This window comes from Poecilia latipinna, unplaced genomic scaffold (assembly GCF_001443285.1).
Source record: "Poecilia latipinna isolate Pla-1442-1.1 unplaced genomic scaffold, P_latipinna-1.0 Scaffold1846, whole genome shotgun sequence".
Lineage (NCBI taxonomy): Eukaryota > Metazoa > Chordata > Actinopteri > Cyprinodontiformes > Poeciliidae > Poecilia > Poecilia latipinna.
The window spans coordinates 111,903-123,690 of record NW_015114462.1 but is presented as its reverse complement, the minus strand read 5'-3'; the positions used below and the strand labels follow the sequence as shown (position 1 = coordinate 123,690).

Sequence of the window (11,788 nt, the reverse complement as noted above, 5' to 3'; positions counted from 1 at the left end):
GATACTTTCCTAGGGCGGAAAATATCGATATATATCGCCAAATCGATTTATTTATACAGCCCTAGTCAACATGGAGGACATGAGATTCTGTGCAGGTCTGGGAAACGGGTCAGGCTCGTGGGTTTGATGATCAACGTGGTTCTGAACAAATCTGATTCTTAGTTCATGAACAAATTCAGTGAAGCTGTTTCATGTTTTAATGCCTTTAATAATTGTTCAGAGGAGAAAGACAATAGATTGGTTTTCATTTTTATAGTCAAAGTTTCATTCAGAACATGAAAATACACCAAATCAGGCAATTAGACGCCAGCAGCTCGTCGATTTTAGCTTTATTTAACCTGACAGAAGGTGGCGCTGTGACAGGAAACCCAACAGGAAGTGGCCCAGAATGAAAGGTTTTTTCTGTCCCTAGTGTGAAACGTCCACCAGCAGGACCGGCTTTACTTTCCGCCCTGCAGCTTGTGGACTCCCATCACGGTCAGAGCCAGAACCTCCAGCAGAACCTCTGGTGGCACATCGAAGAGATCAGTCAGCGACTTCAGAACCTCGTCAGATGAGCAGAGGAGATCAGCGGCCCAACGCAGACGTCCATCTGGCTGCAGGGCGGCGGGGACAGAACCGGGCAGACTGGGCTCATCTCTGTCCTTCAGACTGTCCACCTGGAGACACAGGGAGACAGATGGGGACACATGGAGACAGATGGAGACAGATTGGGACACATGGGGACAGATGGAGACAGATGGGGACACATGAGGACAGATGGAGACAGATGGAGACAGATGGGGACACATGGGGACAGATGGGGACACATGGAGACAGATGGGGACACATGAGGACAGATGGGGACACATGGGGACAGATGGAGACAGATGGGGACACATGAGGACAGATGGGGACACATGGGGACAGATGGAGACAGATGGAGACAGATGGAGACAGATGGAGACAGATGGGGACACATGGGGACACATGGGGACACATGGGGACAGGTCCAGTATTCAGATGTAATCAGCCTCATTTAGTCTCTAATTGTCCGAATTCACTGGATCTGAACACGTTGGTGAACTGAAAGACTGTGACTGAAAGTGTTCTCAGTTTTTCATGCTTGTTTTTATCCCAGTGGGTTAAATTGTGTTTTGATCTCATGAATTTTTGTCTTGAGTTTTGAAAAATGTGTGCAGGTTGAGGAAATGTGACGGTGAGGAAAAGAAGTGGACGAACCAGCTGGTGGAGGACGGTGATGGTCTCAGGACTTCCTGAGGTCAGAGATCCCTGCAGTGGCAGAGGCAGAGCTACAGAAAGCAGCAGAAGGAGAAGACGTTCAGAGTCCATCTGTCTCATCTTGGATGTTCTCCACAGGAGGAACCAAAAACATCCCTGCAGATTCAGACCTGAAAACAACTAAAAGCTGAAGTTCCTGAGCTTCTGCTCAGGAGACTCACCATCCAAGGCGGCAACCAGAACACGAAGACCGTCCCTCGCCTTGGGCTCTTTGGATTGGTCCAGGATGTCCACGAAAGAAGACACAGCCTTAGACACAGGAGGCCCACTGCCATCGTCCAGCTGAGAGGAACAGGAAGACGGTGATGCACTGATCCAGACCGGACTGTGAGGTTAGAAAACTGATCCCGACTGAGAAGCTGTGACGGAGATTTCTGGGAGACGCTGCTGCTCTATAATCTGTGCATCTCCTGACCAGGGAGCAGAAATCCTCTGATTCTCAGACGAGTTTAAACCAAAGACTTACTATGTCCTCCAGCTCACTCAGAGCATCCTCTTCCTCCAGAACCTCTCTGAGCTTTTTCAGCACATCTCCACGAATCGACTCTGGAAGTCTGTCAATCAGGTTCAGAATATTTTCCTTTGCTTCAATCCCTGCAGGAAAAACAGTCAAAACCAGCAAGAATCTGTTATGGATCCAGATTCACTTCTCATATGACACTAAGTTTCCTCTAATAAACCTGGAATCTTATGAACTAAACATTAATCACGATGGGAATTTGGACATTAATGTTCCTCCAGTTTTACATAAAACCAAATAACTGTTAGAAAAAGTCCTGCCTGTTAAGTTCTGGTTTTAAAGTCTTTTTATGGCTCTAGAACAGGGGTGTCAAACTCCAGTCCTCAAGGGCCGCTGTCCTGCAGTGTTTAGATGTGCCACAGGTAAAAAACAGTGGAATGAAATGGCTTAATTACCTCCTCCCTGTGTAGATCGGTTCTCCTGAGCCTTGCTAATGACCTAATTATTCTTTTCAGGTGTGGTGCAGCAGAGGCACATCTAAAAGTTGCAGGACAGCGGCCCTTGAGGACAGGAGTTTGACACCCCTGCTCTAGAGGCCTTCAGTCATCAGCAGATGGACAGAGAGAGGAAGACATGCAGCAAATGTCCCAGGGCCGGGAATCGAACGGAGGACGCCTGCATTGTGGACAGCAGCCCAGGGGCGGAGCTATGGGGGGGGCCTAAGGGGGCCGGATGGGAGGCAGAATATGACTTCAGAGATTCAAGTCTACCAGTCTGATGGAGAAGGTGGGGCCTCTCCTGTTGAGTACGGTGTATAATAAGTGTAGCTTACTGGTCCCCCCAGTAGGTTATATAGTTGGCTGCCCCAGTCATTGTTGACTCATGGATGCAAAAAACTTTACAAGACCGACTGATTTTAGTGATATAGTGGGTGTAAAATATTGAATAAAACGTGCTACGTTTTATTTTCATTCTTACTTTTAACTTTATGACACACAAATTTACAAGTTGATCGCGATATTGTCTCCAAGTGTATTCTGGGTAAAACATGTCACCAACCATCCACAACGTCATCATCAGTCAGATACTTGGGAACGGATTGTAAACTAGGTAGATTTGAGTATTTTTACGACAAATATGAGTGGCTTTTATTAGTACTTAATAAAATTATGTTTTCATAAGCTTTGTTATTTTGGGAGTAAAGGGCCCGATCATTAGCCCCGCCCCCTGGCCCGACGCCGACTTGCTCCGCCACTGCTGCAGCCTCTGCATATGGAGCGCCTCCTCTACCGCTGAGCCATGTGGCAACACAAGCCGGTCAAGCTTTAACTGCTTTGTCTTACCAGGAAAATATCTCTGAAACTGAAACTTCTCAGGGTTTGATGATTTGGAAACACAGAAACAACTGTGCTAACAGGTAAAGTATACTTCTCACCCTCTCTAGCTTTTTCCAAAATATCATTGTCTATGGCATCATGGAGCCAACCTGTAAACACAAAGGATAAAGGTCAGTTCAAATGAAGAACGACACATAGAGAAGACCTCAGGTCTTAGAACCTGCAGGAGTTCAGGTTCAACAGACAGTTCTCAGAGTTTTGTCTCAAAGTAAACCTCCAAATTCTCAGAAACAGCTTTGTTTGCTGTAGAGGTTCCTTATTGGACAGAGTGATCTTTGGGTAACCCCCAGAGACTCTTCATTGGCTCCTTGGAGTGACCTTTACCGCTAGAGACTCTTCATTGGCTCCTTGGAGTGACCTTTACCCCCAGAGACTCTTCATTGGCTCCTTGGAGTGACCTTTACCCCCAGAGACTCTTCATTGGCTCCTTGGACTGACCTTTACCCCTAGAGACTCTTCATTGGCTCCTTGGAGTGACCTTTACCCCCAGAGACTCTTCATTGGCTCCTTTGCCCCCTGTCAGACCTCTGGTCATCTTCTGGTCTGACATCCTTCAGTTTCTGACCCTCCTTCCATCAACCCATCTCCTCACACAGTTTCTCGTCACTTCTAGTCTTTTTCTCGACCCCTGGGTTTTTTTTCCCTCCCAATCTTCTCAGTTACTTGTCAGATCCTTCTGTTCCCATCAGATCTTTTGCCTCCATCTTGCTTTTCCTTTTCCATTAACTACAGTTCTGGAGGTTCATCATGAAAACTTCCTGCATGATGATCTGTCCTGTCTCCTGCCTGCATTTCGTTCTTAAAAACATCAATTCAAGGACTAAAGGCTTCTAATATATATTGTATTTTAAAGTACAGTAATAAAGAATTGTTTTAATAAAACTCAGGCCTGCCTTGTTTGTGACTCCAGGTTTCAAAAGGTATTTCTGCAAAAGGCAAGAAGAAATGATTAGTCACCAACATCTACATCTACAGCTCTGTACAGACGGTGAATGCTCCTACCGATCTTCCCATCCTCCACTTTGATCTCCACCAGGCTGTAAGCAAAGGTTCTATTTTCTGGTACCTGGTATTTGGTGCCCGTCTCCACCCTCACCTGACAGCACAAACCAAACCCAGAGAGGTTTATTTATTCATCTCTACACAAAAACTAAAACTATTCCTGAGTTAGAGAGAAATTGATTATCTCTGAACTGTCAGTGATTGTCATCCCATCTAAAACATCCAGATTAGTTTCCAGCTGACAGATTAATGAGTGTGCTGCTCTCAGCACCCATATAAACAGGCACCAAGATGTCCACCACTCTGAATCTCAGCACTGATCATGGCCCACTGCAGATGAAATGGTGTCAGGAACTCCCAGGCCACTTTTTCTTCCCCATCAGAAAATATCTGAGGCAATGTACTTCAGCTGAATATTTTTTAAACTGAGTTTTTCAGGTTAATAAACTTAAACTGTGGAGGCAAAGCTCTACTGCAGGGGGGCAGATGCCTCAAAACCCAATCTAGCTTATCGTCCTTCATTAACTTCAGTCAGCAGATATTCAGATGTTCTCAACATTTGTGACTCATTGAAGGTCCACTCACCCCAACACCCACATTCACCAGGCTCTGGTACGATCCTGAGACTCTTCCCTTACAGCTTCCTACACTGGTCAATGTCACAGGCTGAGTGTTGTACGCCCTCTCATAAACAAACCCCAGGGTGTTGTGTTTGGTCAGTTTCAGCTGCTTCAGGTCGTCTTTTTTAATCGTTCTGACAAAGAAGAAGATCAGCATCAGAAAACAGAAGCTGTTCCAACCTGCAGTGGGGCAGAACAGAGGGAAACAAGACCTACCTGCCCCTGAAAGTCTCCCTCACACAATCAAGATTGACTGTCTTTTTCTTGATGGTAGCAGAACTCATAGCATCCACAACATCAGCGCTTATCCCAGCATCAACAACATCTGCTGCCTTCACTTGGACGTCCCCACCGATCATTCTGTAGGTCTTGAAATCCACCGCCATCTCTTTCTCATTTTCACCTGCAAGGAACCAAGTGCAGCAGTGTGATGTTATTACACTAGATTGTGAAAAGGGCAGTTTACTGTTATAGGAAATTATATGGACACCGGCTGCTTTTATTTAGAAAATACGAAAATATGTAATTCTGAATTACTGTCTTTACTGTTGAGTGTATGAAGCTAATCTGAGTGTCAGTTTGGTGTTTAAAAAGATAAGTTTAAAGGTTATGGAGGATGCATTGTTTTGCCAGATTGGATTTTGTGGGGTAAGGTTTGAAGGTTTCTTTCTGTACTTAATGATTAGATTTTAAGCATGGTAAGTGATAGTCCAGTTACTGTTGTTGTCTAGCTGCTATTCCCACAAGACACAATGCAGAATCAACTACGCTACTCAAGAATCTCGATAAAACAGCTTCAAGTTACTCACCTGGTGAAAACGTCTTCTCCCCCACAAGCTTGGGTAAGGTGTACTGGAGCACTTTGTACTTGGGATAAGTCCAGAAAGTCCCCTTCTTGATTCTGACTAAAGTCAGAAGGTCTACTTCTGTATCTGGATCTTCATTGGGAACGAAACGCTCGCCAACTTTCAGGTTTTTGACGAACGCTGTGGCTGCAGCTTTGAACATCGTGTCTGGACACAGAAGATGAAGGAGACAGTCACATCTAATGACAAGGCAGTTTCTGCTAGTGTCAGAATGGTACTGAATGCTGCGGTTGGAATCCCCTCTGACAGGATCCAGTTCTGATCCGGTTCTGATCCCAGTCAGCTGGCCTCCACTGAGTCTGACTGGCCTTCATCCAGTCATTTCTTCATCCAAGCTTTACAAATCGCATTGTTTCTGCCACATGCTCTCATCTGAAGCCAGACTTGCTCCTCAGCCTGGGTCTCTGAGGCTCAGACTAAACGTTGTTTCCAGAATCGCCTCAGCTTGAAGACCGGCTCCAGAACTAGGTTTCCACTTCGGGATCAGCATCACCTCCTGCAGCACTACAATACTTCAAACATCCAGGGTACTGACCTTTGAACCCTCAGCTCCAAAACTGCTCCTTTGTGTTGATCCTGAAATGTTGCAGGAACTAAAGACTTTAGTTTAGTTCTGCAGTAATCTAAACTCTGTCAAATAATCCTAATCTGCATCCCTGAATCGTAAACATCTCCATCTACCAGGCTAAGACAGTTTAATAAACCTGATCAGTTCTCCACTGCATTGATTATGGATTTTAGTAACTCGTCTTCTGTCGGGTTTATCAGGTATCGGTCCTGATTATTGACCAGAACATTGACATTTATAGGCTGGACTGAAGGCTGCAGATTCCTTCATGAGGAAGTCGGTAATTATGCTGCACAGCAAACGTTCAAGTGTGGGGAACCTAAAGAATCCGACCTCAGGCTCTTTCTGTGGAACCACCGGATCCAGATGGACTGGTTCCACTGCTTTTCTGACTGTATGTTTGCTGATGACCCATTTCAAAGCATCGTGTCAGGTTCTGGTTCTGGATTCCTAAACCAGAGATTAAATCAGCCTGATGCTCCTGAGGTTTCTAGTCCCAACAGGAAGCAGAGAAACTGCAGCAGGTCGTCGTTATCAACACTGATAACGGACCGGCTCCGGCTCAGACGGGCTTCCAGGGGGGCATGGCTGACTGTGGGCGGCCAATCCCTGCCCATGCCGCCGGGCCTGGCTCTGATCCTCCATCAACTCCATGACAACCTGAGAAACTTCAGGACTGAAACCTTTCCTGCTCGCTGCGCTCTGTGTTGTAATATTATCTTATGTTTATCAAAAAAGTGACTTTCTTCTGGTTTTATGCCTTGGAGACGAACCCTGATGTTCAGGCTGATGATGCTACATGTCTACAACATGAGGGCATATGAAATATGCAACAACAGTCCAAATGTAAAATAACTTTATAACATTATTATTAACCCTTCGAAAAACAAACCAAAGAAAATCTGAAAACATAATTTAATCTCCAACAAAACCGTCAACCAGCCTGAACGTTTTAAAATTGTTTTGGTTCTGTAGAGATAATAACTTTTAAAGCCTCATTTAGTGAAATAACCGTAGTTTATGTGTAAAGTAAAAAGCCTTTCTGTGAACATCTGTTTGCTTCTGCAGACATGCAGCTGCTCCATGTCATGAGCAGTGAAGAAGCCAGAGGAGGTCTAACCTGGACATGAGGTCTAACCTGGACATGAGGTCTTACCTGGACATGAGGTCTAACCTGGACATGAGGTCTAACCTGGACATGAGGTCTTACCTGGACATGTGGTGCCGCAGCAGCGTCAGGCTGTGGCTCCTCTCGGCTTCAGCTGTTTATCTGTGAACAGAGTCACTTCCTGGATTTACGTGTCACATTCCACGCCATGTAATCTCACGCTACCAGAACTGTTCTGCTGTGAAGGTTGTTAACCACACAGGAAGCCAGTTCAGTCCAACCTCCCACCAACACGGGACACGTTTCTGTCAGCTCTCCTCCTCAGAGGTTCCTTCCTCTGCCCAGGACTCGTTTTACAGCTTTGAGGCTCGTTTACAGGAACATCTTAAAGCTGGAGGCGCCGAATCAGAGCCAACGAGTCTCAACACATCCTGAGGGACAAATCGGACCAGCTGCCACGTTTACATCAGCCTCACTGACTGGGCCCAGGCAGATGGGCCCAGTCAGTTGGACCCAGTCAGTTGGACCCAGTCAGATGGACCCAGTCAGTTGGGCCCAGTCAGATGGGTCCAGTCAGTTGGGCCCAGTCAGATGGACCCAGTCAGATGGAGGCTCCAAATGTTACCAATAGCCACCACAGTCCAGCCTAATGTAGGACCCATAAGCCCACTGAGGCTCAGCCATGTTTCATTAGCATGCAGCGCTAACTAGCAGCTAGCATGGTACCTTTCTCATGTCAGCCATTTAACCTGCATAGCTGCCATCACGGGACCTTCATGCAGCCCAGGAACCCAAACTGGACCCCACAGATCTCACATGGGGCCCTGGGTTGAGCTTTATTCATATTTACCAGATGGGTCCCACTCTGGGACCAAACCTGCATCTGCAGTGGAACGGGAGCAATCCACTTAAAGCCCCTTATTGTCCCCATACTGGTCTCAGCAGCAAATGAAATGTTACATCCACAGGGAGGATCAGGGCGGCCTTCCCTCCATCCAGGACTGCTAAAGGTCAAGGGTCAAACAGCAGCTAACATCTCTGCAGACCCTAATTCATCTGAATCTCCTCTGGAAACATTACAGGTTTGCAGAAAACATTTTATCACATTTACAGCAAATGGAACCAAAGTTAAACTTCTTGTTGGTTCACAAACTGATTCTGGTTTCTGCTCTTATTAAAACGTTTCTGTGTGAATTAAAGTCATTTTTAGTCCGTCTGTCTGAGCCGTTTTCATCAAGTCAGAGTTCCACCAGCAGGAGGAATAACCTGCCCATCGGTGGGTTCCGGGCGCCCCCTAGTGGCCTGCAAGTTACTGCATGTGAAGAACCATTTATCAGCACGTAGTGAGGTCAAAGTGCGATGCTACACCTAGGAGGCTAGCACCTGATTCAGTGTTTACAACACCTGTCAATCACACACTGCTGTCCTCTTCCCATTATGCACTGATTTGTATTTCATCTCCTTCTGGTATGTTTCCTTGTTTTTATTTTATTTTTTAACCCTTGTCTTTTCATTGGCACTTTGTCTTTTTTATTCTTATTGATATGATCAGAGGAAACCAAGTCGTTCACTAACAGCTGTGTGAACGGAACGACTCAGTTCATGAGAACTGTTCTTTTTAACTTCCTGTTCCTGGGTTTCAGTAAACTTCTCGCCGTGTTTCTTCTTCTGCACACTTTGTGCTACTTTTACTTTTCTGCTTTTCAGCTTGTTCTGCTGACAGGTCGGGTCAGGGTTACCAACAATCATCCAGTTTCTGAGCCGTCAGGGAAGAAACGCGGCAGCGGCCATTTTGAGGCTGGACAGTTAAACATCTCTTTAGGTCACCATGCTACTGCTAGCCTAGATGCTAACTGTAAACAAGTCACCAGTAGACTTGTGCAAGATTTTACAAAACAACATGACTTTTAATTTCAGGTTGTACATGTCAGGATGTTTTTGCAGGTCAGATTGTCCTCAGAGGGAATCGATGCTCTTCACTCTTCACTCTGCAGCCTGTGGACTCCCAACACGGCCAGAGCCAGAACCTCCAGCAGAACCTCGGGCCGCCGGTCCCACGCCGCACTCAGCTCCACCAGCGTCTCACTGGACCCACAGAGGACATCCGCCGCCCAGCGCAGCTCCCCGTCCTGCTGCAGGGGGACAGGGGGACACGCTGGGAGACTGGGCTCATCTCCGTCCTTCAGACTGTCCACCTGGAGACACAAGGAGACAGGATGAGGGACATGGAGACACAAGGAGACAGGATGAGGGATGTGGAGACAGGATGAGGGACATGGAGACACAAGGAGACAGGATGAGGGACATGGAGGGACATGGGGACAGGATGACGGACATGGAGACAGGATGAGGGACAAGGAGACACAAGGAGACTGGATGAGGGACATGGAGACAGGATGAGGGACATGGAGACAGGATGAGGGACATGGAGACAGGTGGACACATCGGGCAGGAGAAGCATTCTCAGGATTCTCAGGAGACAGTCGATGTTTGGTGAAACAGGAAGTTGACATTTTCGAGAGAAAAGTGGACGAACCAGTTGGATGAGGGCAGTCAGAGTTTCAGGACTACAGGAGGTCAAAGGTCGCAGCATTATCTCTGGTAGAGCTACAGAAAACAGAAGAGAGGTCAGAGGTTACTTCTCAACTCATTCAAATATCCACAAACATTTTCTGGCAGACTCACCGTCCATGGCGCAGACCAGAAGATGGACAGCGTCCCTCACCTTGGAGGACACTTTGGACTCATCCAAGACGTCCATGAAGGATGAAACGACCTTGGACGGGGGACGCTCTGTCTGTCCTTTGCTGCTCTGGTCCAGCTGACAGGAAGAGGAGAAGAAGAATCACCGTCTGATCAGACGCTAACATCTGGAGGCTAACCAGCTGACAGGCAGTGAGGGTGAAGGTCAGGGTGAAGGTCAGGGTGAAGGTCAGGGTGAAGGTCAGGGTGAAGATCGGGTCTGAACCGTTTCCTCCAGGAGACTCAGTGCCTCTCCTTCCTCCAGAACGTCCTGGAGGCATTTCAGCAGATCACGGCGAGTTGACACAGGAAGTTCCTCCAGTGGCTGCAGAAGAACCTCCTTCATCTCAATCCCTGCAGGAAACGGCAGGAAGTTATCAGCAGTGAGGTCACATGGTCAGTGATGGAGAGGAGGAGGATGAAGATCAGCTGGGAGAGTCACCGTCTCTGGCTTGTTCGATCAGGTCACAGTTCACCGCATCGTGGCTCAGACCTGCCAGCAGAACATCAAGGTATGGTCACATCATCTGTTAGCCGGTTTTAGCCTCAGGCGAACATTCGGGTCTAAAGCTTGACGCCCGACACGCCGTCAGACGGAAACCAACCTCTTCGTTTGTGACTCCAGCTTTCTAAAGCGATTTCTGCAGAAGGTGAGAAGAAACAATGACTCCCCTGACAATGACCAGGAGGGCAGTGAAGACACGGCGGTGCTCCTACCCATCGCTCCGTCCCGCAGCAGCACCTCCACCAGGCTGAAGGCGAAGGTGGACTTCTCTGGCACAGTGAAGGTGGTGTCCTCCTTCGACTTGCCCTGATGGAGCAAGTCAAACCCAGGAGGAGAGATTACTTTACTCAGCCAACGTCACGTTATGTTAGTCCAGGGCTGGGCAGTCCTGGTCCTGGAGGTCCGAGTCCTGCAGCTCTTAATGTCTCCCTGTCCAACACACCTGGTTCCAGCAGCTGAAGCTCCTCCTCAGTGCATCAGGTTCTGCTAACGACCTCGTTATTTGACTTAGGTGTTGAAGTAGAGACACATCTAAAAGTTGCAGGAGACCCTCCAGGCCTGGAGTGACCACCCTGGGTTAGACAGTCACTAATTTCCATCAGCTGCTCTGGAGCCACAAAGCCAGCAGGGGGCGCACTAGGCTCTGCTACACAGAGCTGCCAGACATTTACTGTACTGTGCCTCTTGTCTCTGCTCTGAGTGAATCCACGGCCATGAAATCGTCTACAACATGGAGGACGTTCAGCTGGTCCTCTGCTGTCCAGCTGCTGCTCCTGGACACACGAGGTCCAGATGCAGAACAAGTGCTGTGGCTGTATGACATCACTTCCTGCTCTGACATTAAGCTACAGAGAGGCTGGAGCTGATATGTCACAGACCCACATAGATCTAGATCACATAGATCTGAACTGAACCCATCAGCTCCAAACAGTTGATGGTTGCTGAATCCAGAAATAGGCATTCTAGATGTGTTCTGATTTAGCTTCTCTCACCTTAAAAACCACGTTGGCCAATTTATGGAAGCTGGCGGAGAAGCAGCCGTCCTTCTTGTCCTTCTTGACGATGGTCACGGGTCCAGAGTTATAAACCGTCTCATAAACAAAGGTCAGCAGGTCGTTTTCCTTCAGCTTCAGCGCCTGCAGCGTACCGCCGCTGATCGGCCTGCAGAGCGGCAGGTCAACAGGAAGCGGCAGGTCAACAGGAAGCGGCAGGTCAACAGGAAGCGGCAGGTCAACAGGA

General features: G+C 47.6%; 2 protein-coding genes and 1 long non-coding RNA gene across 5 annotated transcripts in view; 1 reads left to right on the top strand and 2 right to left on the bottom strand.

Moving 5' to 3' along the window:
- Positions 1–187: 187 nt before the first annotated feature.
- On the bottom strand, positions 188–7,743 carry LOC106934699 (uncharacterized). Of its 2 annotated transcripts, none has more exons than XM_015014768.1 (11): positions 7,387–7,743; positions 5,570–5,773; positions 4,977–5,163; positions 4,726–4,894; positions 4,141–4,234; positions 4,032–4,064; positions 3,177–3,227; positions 1,748–1,875; positions 1,443–1,563; positions 1,222–1,292; positions 188–659 (listed from the first exon to the last, which is right to left on the bottom strand). In XM_015014768.1, the coding sequence occupies exons 2-11, from the start codon at positions 5,766–5,768 to the stop codon at positions 441–443; spliced, it is 1,272 nt and encodes a 423-aa protein (XP_014870254.1). In that variant the 5' UTR covers positions 5,769–5,773; positions 7,387–7,743; the 3' UTR covers positions 188–440. The 2 variants fall into 2 exon arrangements, with proteins under 2 accessions (XP_014870254.1, XP_014870253.1); XM_015014767.1 differs by having other exon boundaries at positions 7,405–7,743.
- Positions 7,744–9,186: 1,443 nt separating this feature from the next.
- LOC106934698 (uncharacterized) overlaps positions 9,187–11,788 on the bottom strand; it is an 8,877-nt gene continuing 6,275 nt past the window's right edge. For both annotated transcript variants that reach the window (XM_015014766.1, XM_015014765.1), the window contains exons 4-11: positions 11,542–11,710; positions 10,762–10,855; positions 10,650–10,685; positions 10,487–10,537; positions 10,271–10,398; positions 9,988–10,123; positions 9,839–9,909; positions 9,187–9,497 (exon numbers count right to left, since the gene is read on the bottom strand). In XM_015014766.1, the coding sequence (XP_014870252.1) occupies positions 9,279–9,497; positions 9,839–9,909; positions 9,988–10,123; positions 10,271–10,398; positions 10,487–10,537; positions 10,650–10,685; positions 10,762–10,855; positions 11,542–11,710 (904 nt within the window). In that variant the 3' untranslated portion in view covers positions 9,187–9,278. The remainder of the gene's footprint in view (positions 9,498–9,838; positions 9,910–9,987; positions 10,124–10,270; positions 10,399–10,486; positions 10,538–10,649; positions 10,686–10,761; positions 10,856–11,541; positions 11,711–11,788) is intronic.
- The window catches only part of LOC106934700 (uncharacterized), a 4,993-nt gene continuing 4,904 nt past the window's right edge, over positions 11,700–11,788 (top strand). Inside the window, exon 1 of the long non-coding RNA XR_001421747.1 lies at positions 11,700–11,778. This is a non-coding gene — a long non-coding RNA (uncharacterized LOC106934700). The remainder of the gene's footprint in view (positions 11,779–11,788) is intronic.

Bases quoted from the DNA above. Each gene is read 5' to 3' on its own strand.
- LOC106934699 (XM_015014768.1), bottom strand. From the start codon at position 5,768: ATGTTCAAAGCTGCAGCCACAGCGTTCGTCAAAAACCTGAAAGTTGGC. The intron at 5,164-5,569 runs GTGAGTAACTTG...GGTTCCTTGCAG, and splicing joins GGAGAAGACGTTTTCACCAG to GTGAAAATGAGAAAGAGATG. The intron at 1,564-1,747 runs GTAAGTCTTTGG...TGTTCCTCTCAG, and splicing joins TGAGTGAGCTGGAGGACATA to CTGGACGATGGCAGTGGGCC.